Source organism: Numida meleagris, chromosome 6 (assembly GCF_002078875.1).
Source record: "Numida meleagris isolate 19003 breed g44 Domestic line chromosome 6, NumMel1.0, whole genome shotgun sequence".
Taxonomy (NCBI): domain Eukaryota; kingdom Metazoa; phylum Chordata; class Aves; order Galliformes; family Numididae; genus Numida; species Numida meleagris.
In genome coordinates, this window is record NC_034414.1 from 50,957,094 (window position 1) to 50,974,640 (window position 17,547).

Genomic DNA, 17,547 nt, shown 5'->3' on the forward strand with positions numbered 1-17,547 from the left:
AGAGAGAGTAGAAGTCTGTTCCTTTCCTGTGCCTCTTCCTATTTCTATATGTCATGCTCTCGAGTTTAATACAAGTACTGTGTTTTTCCTTGTGTGTTCCTGTGGCTTTGATCACTGGTTGTTTTTTACTGTATTAAGTGTCTCTTTTTTTCTTCTCTCCAAAAAAAAAAAGCAACTTTCTATAGGCTCAACAGAGTTCCACACAAAGCTTTTTGCTGTTTTATGTGTTTTTGCAGTCTAGTGTTTGCATCACGATATCTTGCTTGTTTCAAATAATGTGCAGCAGAACTCCTGCTCCCAGGGCTGCTAGTTACTGTATGAAATGGATTGCATATTATATGTAATTATAGTAATTTATGGCATTCCTTAAGTGTATTTTGAAGTGCTGCTAGAACTAATAGCATTAATTAAACTTTCTGTGCATGAACTGGAAAATTTCCTCCCAAACCCCTTATTTCTATTATCACCTATTAAGATAAAACACCGTTATCTGGGGGAGTTACGTCTCTTAGTGTTAATTACTTCTGTCACGTTTTCAGTAAAATCTGCTGAAGAAAATCAAAGAGAACTGTAATGAGTATGTCAAGTAATAGAAATGCAGTAAAAGCTCTGTAATCCATAGAAGTATTCCTTGATTGAGACTTGAACAGTAATTCAATCATTTCAAAATCAGGTAAATACTTCAAATTGATCTTGATCAAATGTTAGTCAAGCTTTTGTCATCTCCCCATTTTTGTGATTCTTCTTTCTTTTTAAAGACTTGATCACTAGTTCTGGAAAAAGTGTTAGTTCTGTTAAAGCAGTGTTTATTTTCCCATGTTCTGCAATCCCTCTGCCTTCCTATCTAACAACTTCCATTTCCTTTACTCTGGATGTTGAATCTTCTTATTCTTTGAACAAAATGCTGTAATGGTAGTAATAGCTGAAATGTCTGAGGAAGAAATGATTGCGGCAAGATGTCAAATTCCCCACACTGAAGCACAACTGTAGTGCAAATTATAAAGCTCTGCTAACACTACTAACACTGCTTACTTTTCTAATGACAGCCAATTTAAATGACACTAATACTTCCTTTTGATTGCCAGGAGGGACCGTGTCGTGATAACGTTATGCTTTGTGGTATGTGCTGGAGAGCACCCTGGTTTACAGTTGAATGTTATTTTGCCATATCAGTTTAAAGCTGTAGCCCTTCAGTAGATTTGAAGACACGTTTGATAAGATTTACCATCTACCTGCAAGCAGGAGTCAGGCTAGGATTTCTGCTCTGCACCTTTGTCCTAAGGAAGCAGTTACTTTCAGCATGCGCTTTTTAGCAGTCTTTTTCTTTTCTATGACTGATACTTCTCCTGAGCCTTTATGTACAAGTAAGAAAGTGCTCATACAAGGAAAAGGAATTGTATCTCCTGTATGTCTTTTTCTGTAAATTATCATCAGTGTTTGTTTTCTGCTTTCAAAATGATGTAGTGAGTTCTACTGACCACAGATTGTTTTGTGGTAACAATTGTATCAACTGTTCGTCCTGCTGAGACACAACCTGAAAACTTTCAGTGTCTAACTTGGTTTCAGTTACCCTCTGTACTTGAAAACAGCTGTTCTACGTGGTTTACCCTGTCTTGACTTACAGCCTCCATTCGGGAACGGTTAAACGCTGACGTAGAAAAATGAGCTTCTGTGGAAAGGGGCAGTCGTGGACACACAGTAATGACACAAAATACAAAACTGGAATTGTGATTTTTATGTCTGAATAAAAAAAAGTTATGCAGAGAACAGTTCATTCTGTACAGTCTTACAGTTCATAAATGTCATGCAATATTGCGTGCATGTCCAGGCACGCAGAAACCTAACTTTGATATTAGTTTTTTATTTTTCCATTTCCAATTCTCTTAAGACAGAAAGTTTGTTTTATGAAAACAAGAAAATCAGGACTTGTTAGCACATGGTGATGTTTTAGTTCTTGGAGGGATATTTGCTACCTTTTAAGAAATGATCTCTTCTCATGAAGTTGTAGTCTGTAGCTTCTAGGTGCAGAATAGTGTCATGGACCAGCTGAGAAGCAGGCAAGGATGGGGAGGAGGACAGCTACCAGTGGGAACAGTTTGCAGTGAATTCATTTACTTTGATTTTGCCGTAATTGCTGCTGAAAAAATACCTGGGGCTTCCAAGGAGTTTGTTTTCATTTGAGGAACTCTGTTTAAATTTTGGCTTTTATAGTTGATTGTGCTCTGCCAAGGCTCTTGGTAACTGCCCTGACAGCTGAGCACCTTGTCTCTGAGCGTGATACTGGTGTATTCAGTCTCATAGTAAAAGCACAGCTGATACCAATTGTACAGTGAAAGGAGGATATTTTATACTCTTCAGCGAGTTCATCTGGCAAGGCCACAGTCTGAGGTGGTGTTAAGGATTTTAAACGGAGTTGTTACTTCAGAATCAATAGCTTTAAATATGAGGAGGCAGAGTCTGCCTGTCTGTAGGCTGGGTAAGTCAATGCAACAATTACCCTGGGACTGAAATGAGGGCATCCCTGAAATACCTGAGCGAAGCTGTGTTCCCACTGCAGTAGCAGACCAGGAACAGTATTTATTAAACTATGGTTACTGGTAAGAGTGGGTGGTAGTAGTGCTATAATTGGAAACAAAATTTGTAACTATTGAACATAAGTGATACAAATTGCAAGCAGAGGGTGACTCAGTGAATAGTACCAAATGTCCATTTTGGAATAATCATAAGGAGTAGCTTTTGAATAGCCACAGCCTTCCTAGTCTTTGAGTCGTGCACAAAGAGCTGCTCAGTTCAAAAAAAAAAAAAATTACCTAATAACACTCCCTTCAGATATGTCTGTTAATCTGAACAGTTAGAATTTGGAGGTTATCAGCTGATTGAAGTGGAAGTTGATGCACAAGTCCCCAGTCAGTGAACTGAAATCACGTGTCCCTGGCATGTGGCTTCAGATAAACACTTCTTCAGAATTCTTCTGGTACACACACATCCTCTACAGAAAAAATTATGGTCTAAGCAAGACAGTTTCTTGGTCACCTTTGGTAATCGTTGTTATACTGAAATCATCCTTTCAAACCTTAAAAGTAGGGATGGTCTCAACTTGATGGCAAGTACTCCAGACAAGCACCATGAGAGACTGAGGTCAAGACAGGTGAAGGCTATGGAAGAGCACAGGTGAGCGTGGAGGGAGGTGACAAACAATTGCTTACAAATACAACTGAAGCACTTAAAATATATAAGCCAATTCAAAATAAATGGTGAGGTAGATGTGTTGCCTTTTGAGAGTAGTTCTCCACCCTCTTAGTTGTCAGTCTTTAGTTTCAGAGATTAGTGGTAATTACAGCTTTAATAGTTCTTCTCCTTTCAGGTGATTGTAATTGTGTGGCCGTTACTTCTAAGATTGTGGTCTCTGGTTAGGCTCTGGATTTTGTGCAGTACAGCATAGTATCCCTAAGTGAAATCATGTTGCTATGCTTCAGGCCAAATTGCTTTCCATTTTGCAGTTAATTTGGAAAAGGTAACCTGTCTAACCACTGTTTAAAAAGTCTTGTTTGCAAATTCAGGTCATATTTAATTCCATTAAATACTCTTCCCAGGAGGAATTATTCATTAGTGCTGTTTTTAATCTAAACAGACAAAAACATATGTATTCAGATGCAACTAGTGTGGCTTAAAGTACTATAAAGTCACTCGCTGCACTGGACAGAACTTCTGTTTTATTTGTTAGAAAGCTGTTGACGTCTTATCACTTTCATTCTAATTCTTAAACTCTTCACTATCTTACTGACACTGAAGTCTGTAACCAATAATGGCTTATGTACCCTTACTTCTTGTTCTGTTTGTTCTTTGGAGCTATTTCTCTACAGATTTTCTTGTCTGTGGTTTTTTGGAGTTTCTTTGGAGTTCTCATTTAGTGTATGCAGATTAAAGAAAAAAAAAAGCCATTTTAGACCAGTACATCGTATAAGTTTACTATAGCAAAAGTACTTTTGAAAGCAACCTCTTGGGAGAAGGAAGAGGCCATTCCAGCTTGCTATCTTAAGGATAAGTTTGTCAAGCATTCAGAGCAGAGCTGCTCACTGCATTACCTAATCAGCTGGACTGCAGGCATTGGTCAGGCATCCAGTTCATTAGTTTGCATGCGCATGCATTAGGTGTGTGCTTATGTTCAGTAGTACCACATGAAATCCTTATTTTTGATGATGGCTCTTTTCACTTGTGTTTAAGTCTTTGCATTCTGTGTTATGCTGAGGGGGGGAAAAAAGGCATCAGCTGGAAGAAGCAGAAGCAGGCATTCTAGTTTTATTTTGCCTTTTATCATGCTATTTATGACTCAGCAATTCATATCCAACAATAATGAAAAACAAAGTTTTCATGCAAAAACATAAAATGTGTTATGTTGCTAACTTAGGCAAGATTTCTGTCTTAAACTTAATGCTGTGGTTATTAGACCATTTTAATTGGACATGGATTTTTGCTGCTGTCAAAATATGGTACTGTTTTCTTTACAACTGACCAGTTACTTAAGTGTTCCCTAAACATTGAAAGCTAATGTCCTGATCCCAAAAGCTTTTGCTGTATGTAATGAACCATAATGTCATATGCATTAATCATTTTAATTACTTGTGGGATTGCTTAGGCAAACAGTAAGGCCCATGCAGAATTCTGTGGTGTCAAGTAAAAAGGGAGAGGTAAAAACTTGAACTTTTTCAGAGAGCCAAGATATCCTTGTCAAACAGTAAAAATACCACTGCACAAAGCTCTGTGTAAAGTCAAGGCAACCTTTGTCTCAAAAAGTTAAATGTAAATTGATGTAAGAGCTTTACAGATAGGGAAATGGAGTTAACAAAAGAATACAAATATTATTCTTGTCTCGGTTGGTTCATTGGTTTGTTTCTGGATATCTTGAGGTCAGTCTCTGTTGCGTTCAATATCTGTGGAGTATGTTGAATAGGTATTGAAGAAGAAAAGAGTTTAATTAAGTAGATTTGCACACACACCTGAGAAGGGGCAGTTTAAATATGAGGAGCAGTAAAATAAAACACCAGCAGAAGTGTTCAGAAATATTATAAAAATGTAGACTGGCTTCACAGGTCAAAATTACTCCAGAAAAGAGGAAAGGGCGGAAAAAGATAGAAAGAGGACTGGGAGTCTTCAAAGGAAGACAGAGGGGTAGAAGCGTTAGTGTCCCTATTAGTTAATACATTTTATTACTAGCAGTACCTGAATGATGATAAATTAAACAATAAATGTCAAACTGACTATTTACTCACTCTGATTTAAAACTTGCTGACTTGTTATTTTTTTCATCTCTTGTATTCAACTTGGTGAGAGCTCACAATGCTGTTTCCTTGAATGTTATTTGAGTATATGTGTATCAACTCCTGGGTTTTATTTGGTGATTGATCTTTCTTAGATGACCAGTGTTCAATCATAGAATCATCAAGGTTAGAAAAGAACTCTAAGTTCATCTAGTCCAACAGTCCGCCTACCACCAATATTGCCCACTGACCATGTTCCTTTGTACTATATCTACCTGTTTCTTGAACACCTCCAGCGATGGTGACTCCACCACCTCCCTGGGCAGCCTGTTCCAGTGCCTGACCACTCTTTCGGAGAAGAAGTTTTTCCTAATGTCCAGCCTGAACCTGAACCTCTCGTGGTGCAACTTGAGGCCATTCCCTCTGGTCCTATTGCTAGTTACCCAGGAGAAGAGCCTGTAGCATTGCCTGGGGTTGTGGCCCAAGTGCAGGACCCAGCACTTGGTCTTGTTGAACTTCATCCCATTGGCTTTATCCCAGCTATCCAGCCTGTTGAGATCCCTCTCTATGTAGGACCTTCCTGCCCTCAGGCAGGTGGACTCTTCCTCCCATTTTGGTGTCATCTGCAAATTTGAGGATGCACAGTGTTGCAGAGCTGCCTACAGTTACTTAAATGAACTCCTGTTAATGCTTCAAAAGATTGATAATGCAAGTTTCTCTCTTGCACATGCAGAACATTCAAATTGGTGTTACAAATTGGCAAAATAGTTGAAGATAAGTGCATCTACTCCAGTTTCTTTAAATGTTTTTTTCTGTTTTGAAGTTTAAATAGTTGTTTTATGCTTATGTGTTTACTGCAGTCTTGTGTTGTAGGAATGCTTGATAGAGAAATGGAATTCGTTAGGTGATGAATCCCAAGTTGAAAAAGTGACTTATCAGTTTCATCTGTTGGTGAAACTGAAAATCCACCAATGTTTTTCTTAATACTCAGAGTGTTTCTGAAGATGTAACATTGTTTTGTATACAAATAGAGCTCTTTGGGGAATTCCCTGAGGCGTTTTTTTCCAAGTATGTTTTTTTTTCCATGCAGTACCTATTTCTAACAAAGGCAAGCATGCATCACTTTGCAATTTTAATTCATTCTATACTATACTGTATTTTATGGAGTTAATATTCTGTACCACTATATTGCTGAAATTTGCTTGAAGATTCAAGAAGTTTGCATTTAAAGACCACAATGCCTGTGTCTCAGAGAAATAAAAATCAGGAGAAGAATAAAGTCTGCTGCAATGTAACTTATAACCGATTATTTTCACTTTTCAGATGTTCCTCCTGCTGATCAAGAAAAGCTTTTTATCCAGAAGTTACGACAATGTTGTGTACTTTTTGACTTTGTTTCTGATCCACTAAGTGACCTAAAGTGGAAGGAAGTAAAACGAGCAGCTTTAAGTGAAATGGTAGAATATATCACACACAATCGCAATGTGATTACAGAACCTATTTACCCTGAAGTAGTACATATGGTAAGTGATGGGAACCAGTCTGAATTTTTTTTAATTCATTGTTGCTTCTTCGGTTACGTCAATCTATCTTAAAACAAACAAACAAAAAACCTTACTGAAGTCTTCATAAAAGATTAACTACTGTGTGTACATCAGCAAAATGGTAATATAATTGTGGTTTTTTAAAATTTTTGCCATTGTTGACTCCTCTTTGTAAGGTAGAAGTTGGGTACTGTTGTGGTTTAACCTGGCAGCACCTCAGCACCATGGAGCCATGTGCTCACTCCCTGTTCATAGTGGTATGAGGGAGAGGACTGGGTGGGGGGGGTAGGAAATGCAGAACTCAAGGGCTGAGATAAAAACTATTTACTAAAACAGAAAATGAAGGGCAAAATAATAATGATGATAATGAGGGTAATAGTAATGATATCTATGTACATGCACACAAATAAAAATATGTATATAGATATATAAAAGACAGTGTGCAGTGCAAGATGGTGTACAGTGCAGTTGCTCACCACCAACTGACCAGTGCCCAGCCAGTCCCCAAGCAGCCACTGCCCCCTGGCCAAATCCCCCCAGTTTTCATAGTTCCACATATTCCGTGTGGTAAGGAGTATCCCTTTGGCCAGTTTAGGTCAGCTGTCCTGGTTCTGCCCCCTGCCAGCTCTGTGCCGCTCCAGGCCCCTCACTGACAAGATGGTACATGCAATGTCCTTGGCCCTGTGTAGTGCTGCTCAGCAACAATGAAACATCTGTGTCTTATCAATGTTTTTTTCTCCTAAAGAAAAGACAGCATCAGACATGAAGAAAATCACCTTTGTTCTATCTGAAACCAGGATGGATGCATATGTGCAGCAGAGATAAATTTTGATTTAATTTGATAAAAATAAATCTTTTTAAAAAAAAAAATTTCCCCATAGGTATCTTTTGGCTTAGATGTTTATAAAAACTGAGGAAAGTTAAATATGTCTAGTTTTTAAAAGAATGTAGATTGCAAAACTAAAAATTTGAGCATGTTTTTGTATGGTGAGAATTAAGATCGCTTGTGGAAGCGTGACACTTAAATCTTACATAATCACATTCAGTACCATTGATTGAAAATGATTTTTTCTTCCTGCATTCACAGCTGAGAATGAGAGTTAGACCTTATCTTGTATGCAGATGAGAATTCTGTTAGAAGAAGCTATATGAACTGCTTAGACCTTTGTTGTTTCCCCCCTTTCACTATTCAAACCCAAGTCAATTAGACCTGCTTTATTTTTGTGTAGTACTTAAGTCCACTCCAGAGGAGGAAACGGTAAAACTACAAGAGAATTTTTCTGCTCTCATTGTAGTGACTGGACACCAGTTGCCTGGAGTAGCAATTGGGCTGGGAACAGAATAGTATCTTTTCAAGTCACTAACTACAGAGTTTGCAAGCAGTCCTTGACTGTGTGTGACATGAAGGTGTTTTCCAACTATCCTTAATAGCTTGAGGTGAGCTTTTAGGGTGATGAGAAAACAGTATATGTTTAACATAAATATAAATATAAACTCAGTAAGATGTTGAGGTCCTGCTCCAAATCAGAGACTTTGAAGATTCTTCAGAGTAGATTCTAAGGATTTTTATTGTTAAAGATGTTACTGTAAAGATTACTTGTTATCTAAGTCCACCATAAGTGCTTACTGATAAATGCTACTTTCGTGAAAACTTGAGTGTATGAGAATTCCTAATAACTCTATATGTCAAAAATACACGAAGCACAGGTTGGTTAATGACCAGATGTAAGACTGTGTCTGGATAACCTATTTCTATCTCTCTTGTTTTTGCTAATTGTTTGTTTTGGAATATTTGACACCAATGAAAAGGGAATTATCAAACAGTAAGCTTGCTAAGATTTTGCTTAAATCAAATTAAATTCATGATGAATGGCTTGAATATCTGTGTCAGACATTTGGGTTGACTGTGTGAGGAGTCTGAGCTGTCCGCAAATTCATAACTTCTGCATTATGGTTCTTCTTCCATCAAAAAACTGTGACAACAATACATTTGGCCAAGGAGAATATACTTCCTTCACTTTCATGTGCAACTAACTAGTGGTAATAGTCTGCATTTTTGTCAGTCTAGTAAATTTTGGTACAGGATTTGATATCTTAATCACTAGTATTCTGCTATCAGCTCACAGCATCTTTCAGGCAACTTACAATACTTTTTACACACTAGATTCTAACGGGTGTGGGATTTCCTTGCGTAGAACTTACAGCATTGTGGTATATAGTGTCAGCAACTGTTGTCGGACATGAGCTAGTACTTTGAGGAGTACTTGCTTTCTGAATTTAACCTCAGTGTAAGTGTGTGTGCCAGAAAGCAAGAAGGGGACAGACTTGTGCAGGGTCCATGGTGACAGAACAAGTAAAAATGGCTTCAAGCTCAAAGAGGGTAGATTTAGGTTGGATATAAGGAAAAAGTCTTCTATAGTGAGGGTGGTGAGGCACTGGAACAGTTTGCCCGGAGATGTGGTTAATGCCCTGTCCCTGGACGCTTTCAACGCAAGGCTGGATCAGGCCCTGAGCAACCTGATCTAGCTGTACATGTCCCTGTTCATTGCAGAGGAGTTGGACTAGATGGCCTTTAAAGGTCCCTTCCAACTCCAAGGATTCTATGATTCTGTGAAGAAAAGACAGTACTACTGCAGGAGGAATATTTTTGTTTCAGAACAGATAACTGAGACAAAACTGTTCCATAAAAGCAGCCTTAAAAAATTGCTGAGTTCTAGCAGTAGGTTCATGAGCTGATTATGTGGATTTTAAGGTAAAAGAAATCTAACATCTTATGTATACTTTAAGGGACCTGTCTACATCTGTCTGCATTAAGACTTGTTACACCAAACTTGGGATACTAATCTACCTGGTTCAGTGTCCTAGTATTGCCTTCAATGAGTGTAGAAGTTGCTCTTAAAGATGAAGTCTTTTTCTTTTGTCTGTGTGGATGGCTGTGCCGTTCTCTTCACCTTCACGATTTGCCAGTTACTTATCTCTATATGAGTATTTATAAATGTGCATGTTTTTATATGTGCGTATGTGAGATTTTTTTGCTTTCTTCAGTTAACGTATTGTTTAGGCCAAGCACTTAGGGCAATGATTTTCACTAGTTGTCTATTTAACAGCAGTAATAATTAAAAAAAAAAAAGTTTTCCTTTTTTGTTTTCATCTTCATTTTTTTTTTTGCTGTGATAAGAGCAGTCTTTAAAATTCTAGCGATCACATCATGTTCATTTCTCCCTCCAGCCCCTGCCTCTATTCTTACTTCAAGTATCTTTAGCAAACGTGATTGGATCTTCTCTTTAAACAGTATATTCATTCGGTGGATAAATTCAGTTATTTAACCTTAATCATAAATCTCATAAGATAGAAGAAGGTTTCTAAAATGGATTTAATGTTATTCTCTAGAGTGGATGCAAGAGTTTCTTTCCCTTCTTCCTCAAGGAACCGACTGACATGTCTTTCAGATTCTCCTTATGTTTGTAAGCAAAGATACCGTGGGAAATGAAATGTTTCTATTAAACACTTGTTTTACTCATTCCAGTTCTCATGTATGTTATAGTAAAGTTGGACTGGCTGTCCTCAAAGCAGGAACTTGCATCTTAGAACTGAAAGACGTGTGGACAAATGCCTAAATACATTCAGTAAATGTAAACAATAAATTTAATAGTTTTGATGAAAAATCATCTGTTACAGATCTCTTGTTTAGTAAAGGGATATATGGTTTAGTTTAGCTTGACTTTTGAAGAAAACAAGGCTTCATTAGGTAGTTCTTTTGTATGCTAATCTGTCAAAAGCATAGACATTTCCCTAAATGAGTTTTTTAGAACTCTTCTGAGAATTGTTAGCTTTGTAGAATACTGACCCATGTGATTGCTACTTTCCATTCAGGAAAGGTTGGGCAATATCTGTATTGTGTATGAAAGTGAACGTCAGTATAAACGTTCACCAGCTAACTGGTCAGAGGATATTGAAGAGAGCTGAGAGGAGGCTAAGGAAGCGCTGAATCTGTAGTGTTCTGAGAAATAAATAAATTTAAAGCTTGTGTAAAAGAGACTTGTCTCTGTAGCTCCCAAAATACTTTCCTCGATGATGATGGAGTACTTGTGGATGATTAATGTTGTTGTGAAACACATGGAGCAATATTAAGTTTAAAATTGATAATATGTAGGAAATAAGTTTGTATTTTATAACCAGATCATTTCAGTAGTTAATGCAGTTTTCACTGCTACTTTTCACATATTATGAAAATGAAGTGACATACTCAGTTAACATGCATGGGAATTTAAGTGTTATTTCTGGTTATGTGGGTAGGGGTTTTTTGTTTAATCTGATGCTGAGTATGGAATGAGAGACGTTACTGGGAGTGAAACTGTAATATTTGTGTCTCTACTTAGCTATTAGGATGGCTTTATTTGTTAAAATACAGAGAATGCAGACTGTCAGATTACAAAGCTTGCCTTTCAGAGCTGTTCACGTCAAGCTTCACTTGGACTGCTCAGCAGAAGGGAAGAGAGAATGTGTGTCATGTTCTCTCTGTAATGCCTACTCACTTGAAACTTTTCTCTAGCATTGCACAAAATGGGCCACCAGAAAAACAGGGAACATAACCATGACAGCAGAATATATCTCTGAAGCTGTAAAAATGCAGCATTTGCCTTTTGTTTCTTCTGTTCTCCCTTCCCCTGAAGTTACATCCTTCAGAGTCAAGTATGTCAGTGCTAAAAGTGCAGAGGGAATTTTGGCACACTAGCCCAGATTTCATAAAGTCTCAAATCTGATAAATTTTGAGGAGATTGTGAGGTTCTTTTGCATTATTGAGGGGATGTAAATTAATCCTTTATGCCATGTTTGCTTAAGGACTTCTGTGGGAATTTGACCTTAGAGGAAATTGGGCTTTGTAGCTTACATCTTACCTGTTTGTTAAAAAGACAGAGGTTAGGGGAAGACCAACCATTTGGCCAAGAGGTAAAGGACACAATGATAATAATTCATTGTAAATTTTCCTAAATTTTTGTGTCTTAGACAAGAGAGCTTCAGGTCTGTGCCTTCATTGAGAAATGCCATGCTTTGGTTTGAGCACCGAGTTTCATGTTCTGTTGGTCGAAGATTTAAAACACAAAAGAACTCCATTGCTCATGGAACAAATTTATTCTGTTTTGATTTTTTAACTCGTTTCACTTGATATCCTAAAAAAAAAAGGGGGGGGGAGGCAGCAGGGAAAGTATGAGTCAATACTAAGACCTTACACAACCCAGCTTTTCTTTCCTTATAGCAAAAGCCTGAGACTTTCTCATCTAGAAAAGGTTGATTTTTCTTCTATTTAACAGTCTTAGGAAGTGGGAGTTCCAAGTCTCATCATCCCAAGTTTTTCTTGGAAGACAGTTGACTTTTAAAGGAAGGTTGGAGATTGCTAGTTCATTGGTGTCCATGCTTTTAGAATATCTTTATACAGCCCTTTTCAGCTTACCTTTTCTTTCTGTGAAAGAGTAGAAAATATGCTAGTCATAGTCAAAATCAGACCTGCATCCCTGATGTGAAGGAATACTGTGAGGAAAACAGAGCATCGGGATGACATTTTCTTCATGGGAATATGATGTAATTCTTGTGGATTTAGCTCATGTAGTTTGATACTGCCTCCCACTGTCTGCTCTGCCATCTGTCAGATATGAGAAGGCAGGGGCAGCACTTACGTATGCTCCTAAGCCTGCCAGTTAGTAGGTAACGTTACAGCAGTATTTTGAACTGTGAATGGAGCTGTTAAATGATAAGCAGCAGTAATGTGAACAGGGAAATGTGGCTGCCTGCTGTTTCTCCCAGAGTCCAGCGGCAGATGGGTGGGGTGGATTCCTCTGCAAAACAACATCTTTAAACAGATCTAGCTTGATCTTTCAGGGCTTCTGGATCATCTTGAAATGATTGGTAAAGAAACTTTGATATTATTTATTTAAAAACAAAAGAACAATTAAGGAAAGCTACCTTATAACACGCTGAGAAGAGAGTAAAGATGTGCATTTCGCTCCTGTATCATCTGAAAATTTGAAAATTACAGACTGATAGTATGCCATAAAGAATAGAATTTAAGTGTAATACTTGGGTAGACATATAGCTACATTATAAATAAGCTCAAACTTGCAGAATTTAGTTTTTTTTCTTAAATTGAACTGTACAAGACACTAGTTGAAAGTGTAGGAACAACTCAGCTGATGAAGTAAATTGTTCTTTTACATCCTCAAATAAGACTTTCAGTTCAGTGCAAGATCCAGTGGAGTAATCTTTCTTCTCTGGTTGTGGAAATACTCTACTGACGTGTTTGCTGAACCACTATTGGTTTTCTTGAAAAGACTGTAAATGTTTCTGCTGCTCCTGATGGTGTAGCCTTTTGCAAATAGTTTTTTTTTTTTCTTGAGAGGTCAGGTCTGTTGTCCTGTTCTGTCTTCTGTGGTCAGACTTAAGAAATGTATTCTCACATTTCCCCTTAATACTTGCAAAAGGCCTCCAACCTGTTGCAACCATCAAATATCAGTAACAGTGGGTAGATAATCTCTTTGGATATTTGTGGTACATGCTTAGAATGGAGTGTATGTATGCCTTGTGCTGATGTTCCATTCAGTGTAGTCAACATTCTCATTGTGAACAAGTGTCTACCCAAATTTATTTTAAAATATCTTAGAATTTTTATGATGCACAAAATGATTTAATTTGTGCATTTTAAAGTAGAGATTGGTTTAGTGTTTTAGGTAAGAATAGCCTTAAGGAGTTTCTGAATGCAGCCTGATATACTTTATCATTATGAAAGGGTAGGATAGTACACCACTGTTTTTATTTTGGCAATCTTGTCATTTCTGCAGTGTGTTCAAGCTGCTGAGATAGGGAGGCATCTGTATCAAAGGATCAGCCTGAAGTAGTAGAGGCGGTTTAGGGCCATAATTTGAATTGATCTATATGTTCAAAAATAAGTTGGGATTGCTTGGTGCTGGTTTGATACTGAATAAGCGCGCAACAAAATAGAACAGGGAAGTCTCTCTTGGATGCACTTACATGGCTAAATAGACTGCATTTTTCTATTTGCTCATCAATTTAGTTGTCTCTTACAACATCTGCCCTACCTAATAATCTGGATTACAAGTGGAATTGAGGAATTAGTCTCTTTCAGTACTGACAGCCATAGCTGTCATATCTACAGGTGAAGGCTCTTTCCAGTTTTCTTACTGGCATGCGCAGAAACCTGTTCCCTCAACTTGCTCAGTAAGAGTTATGGTTGTTAACTCCTCAGGGATGTAAGAGCAACCACTGAATCACAACCTAGTTAGTCCTTTCATGTCCACAAAAAAACTGGCTGACATTTCAGGAGATTGGAGGGTAGTGCAGACTTGTTAAATCTGTACTGTTGTAAAATTACTCTTGAGAGTGTATGCTAAATTCATCCCAAAAATCATGTAAGGCTTTTTTGCCAACAGATGTGCTTTACTTTCATTTATGATTGTGTATTTCACATATTAGTGTAATTGTGATTATATCTGATTAGGTATATTTTTACTACATTACAAAACAAATTCAACATGCATTCAGTGGTGAGGTGGAGTAACTAGAAGAGGACATCCTAAATAAGTATTCTCTGGCAAAATTTGTTGCGAAATTTCTTACACTGGAAGTAACTATGATTATTAATGCACAGTCAGCACAAGCACTGTCAGCACCCACCTTCCCTCTAGAACATTTCTGACCTTGAGATATGAGAGGTTCTCTAAAATTCACCCTTTGGCCTTTTTTTCCTTCTAAGACTTCTGAGGGGTTTTTTTGTCTTAGGGACTTTGAAACCCTGCTCATTTCTAAGGGTCTTCTGGTCCCTGCTGTGGTTCATGCATGTTAGAAGTGTGCATCTGGACAAGCACTTGGAAGCACAAAAATGATTTATATCTGTGTGTACACACACCTTGAGAAATCTTTGTAGTCTGCTCCACTTCCTTGAGGATGCTGAACTGCACAGTGCCAGGTTAGATGGACATGGGTTAAGAGAGGTACCTCTAAGAGGGGAAGGGAGGAATTTGAGGTATTTCCACATCCATAAGCCTACTGTGTGAAATGAAATTGGCAATAATTTACATAACAGCATCAGGCTATCTTTGTTTTGTGTCTCTGGCTCTGACTTTACTTCTGAAGGTTGCAAATTCTTTTCAAGTGTATATATAAATACGCTTGTCCAAACATTTTATAAATGTTTGCTTGAGTGTTTAAAATATGCATGTTTGTGTGTGTGCGTGTGAAGAGACAAAGTAAGACATCCTGTCACTTTAAAGAGTACTACATGGAAAAGTGTTCTCCAAGTTTAAAATCTTTAAAGAAAAATAAATGTACTTCATTTTTTTTCCAAATTACTGAGTTATATAGCTTGCATTTTTCTGCAGATATTAACTAAGTAGGTTGTGTTAATACTTCTCAAAGTCATCTTTAAGTCTTTTTTGAATCATTCGCTTGCTTCGGAGTTCTTAAAGGTACATGTGATTTCAGTTTGCAGTTAATATGTTTCGAACATTACCACCATCTTCCAATCCAACTGGAGCAGAATTTGATCCAGAGGAAGATGAACCAACTTTAGAAGCTGCATGGCCTCATCTGCAGGTACTTAATGATGTCATAATCTAGCAGAATTTTGATGTTAAATTCATTCTTTATTGATTCAAAATCATACAGGTTCTGTCTATCTCCTTGAATCGGTTACATCTCTACAATATTTAAAATACCTCTTGAATTTACACTGATAATCTTTTCAGTATCGTGTCAGTATATTGGAGGCTAAAGATTTGCTGTTTCTTGTGGTACAGATGTAACTGCTGTGATTTTAAATGAGCTTCTGTTTGTCACTAGATACTTTGATCTGACTGACTCAGTTCTGGCTTTGAGAGGTACTGTGACAAACATAGAACAGAATTTTTAAAACACATACTTCTGGGCATGTTGAATACTCGGTTATGTCACATGAGGAAGATCTAGCAGTGGAGCTCAGTAGAATTTCAATGCAATTTAAAGAACATTAAGTTCTTTAAGTAAAAACATTACATCGGGAGGGATGGAGCAAGGCTTTAATTGTGTGTTATGTAAATAAATGCGTGCTATACGAATATAAATAGTGCAATTCTGGGCAACTAATTAGTAATTTTGGTAATGTACTGGTTATAAAATGGTTTATTGTTTATAAGACTAATGGTATTTTTTGTTGGACTTTTTTTCAGCTTGTTTATGAATTTTTCTTAAGGTTTTTAGAATCTCCAGATTTCCAACCTAATATAGCTAAGAAATATATTGATCAGAAGTTTGTATTACAGGTAAGGTAAAAACAATTTTTAACTTCAAGCTCTCTATCTGCGTTAACTTGCAGTGCATTGGATTCAATAAAGTGCATCTTTTCTTTTCCCTCTTTGCAGCTTTTAGAGCTCTTTGACAGTGAAGATCCCCGGGAAAGAGATTTTCTTAAAACAACTCTTCACAGAATATATGGGAAATTCTTAGGCCTGAGAGCTTACATCCGAAAACAAATTAATAATATATTTTATAGGTATGTCAGTATCTTTGTCTTATGGGGCATTTGGTCAGATAAACAGGTAAATATGCTTCAAGATACCATTAACAGTCTTTAATTCTTAGTAATTTCATACCTAATACTGCTTCATCTAACAGTACTTAATGCTAACCTGAGAGATTTGAATTAGAGTAACCTTGCACGCAGCATAAATTTGGCAACAAAAATTTGAGTATTTATGCTATTTGATGGGTTGTTTGGTATTCTTATCTGTGAGACTTTTCTTATTGTGTAGTAGTAGTCATACTATAATAGCAATTGAATAAAATGTAGTTCTTTGTAATGCAGAAATTGCAGCCCAAATGGAGTGACTGAGAGTATTTGATTGAAGGAACATATTTACTGCCTTTTATTTCCTCAGACGTAAGATGTTCCATTTGGGGTTGGTGGAAACTTTTTAGTTGCTGTAGAATACGTTGTAGTTCTTATACCCAATCCAAAAATGTGACACGAAGAAAATTTAATCTGCAGTCTTACCAGAGGGGTTTAGAAGTCTGTTTTAACTGCCTTTCATCAGGTGTGGAAGCAACATCATGGTGCCTTTTTTGGTCTTCTAGACTTAGTACACTTTTCTACAACTTGTTATACGCTGTATCAGTTTTTGTTTCTTCCAACATGCTTCCCTTTTTCTCTACCACAATTTTCTACCCAAAGTAAACTTCTTAAAGAAAATAGCAAAAAGCTTCCACATACTGGCTCCTGTTTTATGAATGGCACCCAGCAGTACCAGCTGTAGAGGGAGTTTCACTTCTCGGTTTGTGGTAACAAGTGAGCCTTTAAAAGAGATACAGAGGAGCTGCTTTAAAAGAACTAGTAAGCCTTCACTCTCCTGCAGACAGCAGCTCTTCTCTAGCTAGAGCCAGTATGTCCCCTGGAAAAAATACGTGTCTATCTTTCAAACAAACTACTAAACTTTTTTCTCTGTGCATAGGTTTTGTTAAATTTTCTCAGAAATGCATGGCTTTGTAAGATATCTGAACCAAGCGGTACAACAATATCACAGCCTACTATAATCTGTTTCTGAACTATGTTTTTACTTGCTGCTTCATGCTCTTTACTTTCAGCCAGTAGTAGAAGTAAAGACTTAAAACACTGTTCTGGTGCCTGGCTTTTGTAAGACTGAGAAGTGTTCTGATCATTACATTGACTTTATAATAATTTAACAATCTTTTGTAACAGTTCT

General features: G+C 37.3%; 1 protein-coding gene across 2 annotated transcripts in view; it reads left to right on the plus strand.

The window, feature by feature from the left end:
- Positions 1 to 17,547, plus strand: part of PPP2R5C (protein phosphatase 2 regulatory subunit B'gamma) — a 76,585-nt gene that overhangs the window by 38,937 nt on the left and 20,101 nt on the right. For both annotated transcript variants that reach the window (XM_021403495.1, XM_021403496.1), the window contains 4 exons: positions 6,582 to 6,781; positions 15,296 to 15,406; positions 16,018 to 16,110; positions 16,210 to 16,340. In XM_021403495.1, the coding sequence (XP_021259170.1) occupies positions 6,582 to 6,781; positions 15,296 to 15,406; positions 16,018 to 16,110; positions 16,210 to 16,340 (535 nt within the window). The remainder of the gene's footprint in view (positions 1 to 6,581; positions 6,782 to 15,295; positions 15,407 to 16,017; positions 16,111 to 16,209; positions 16,341 to 17,547) is intronic.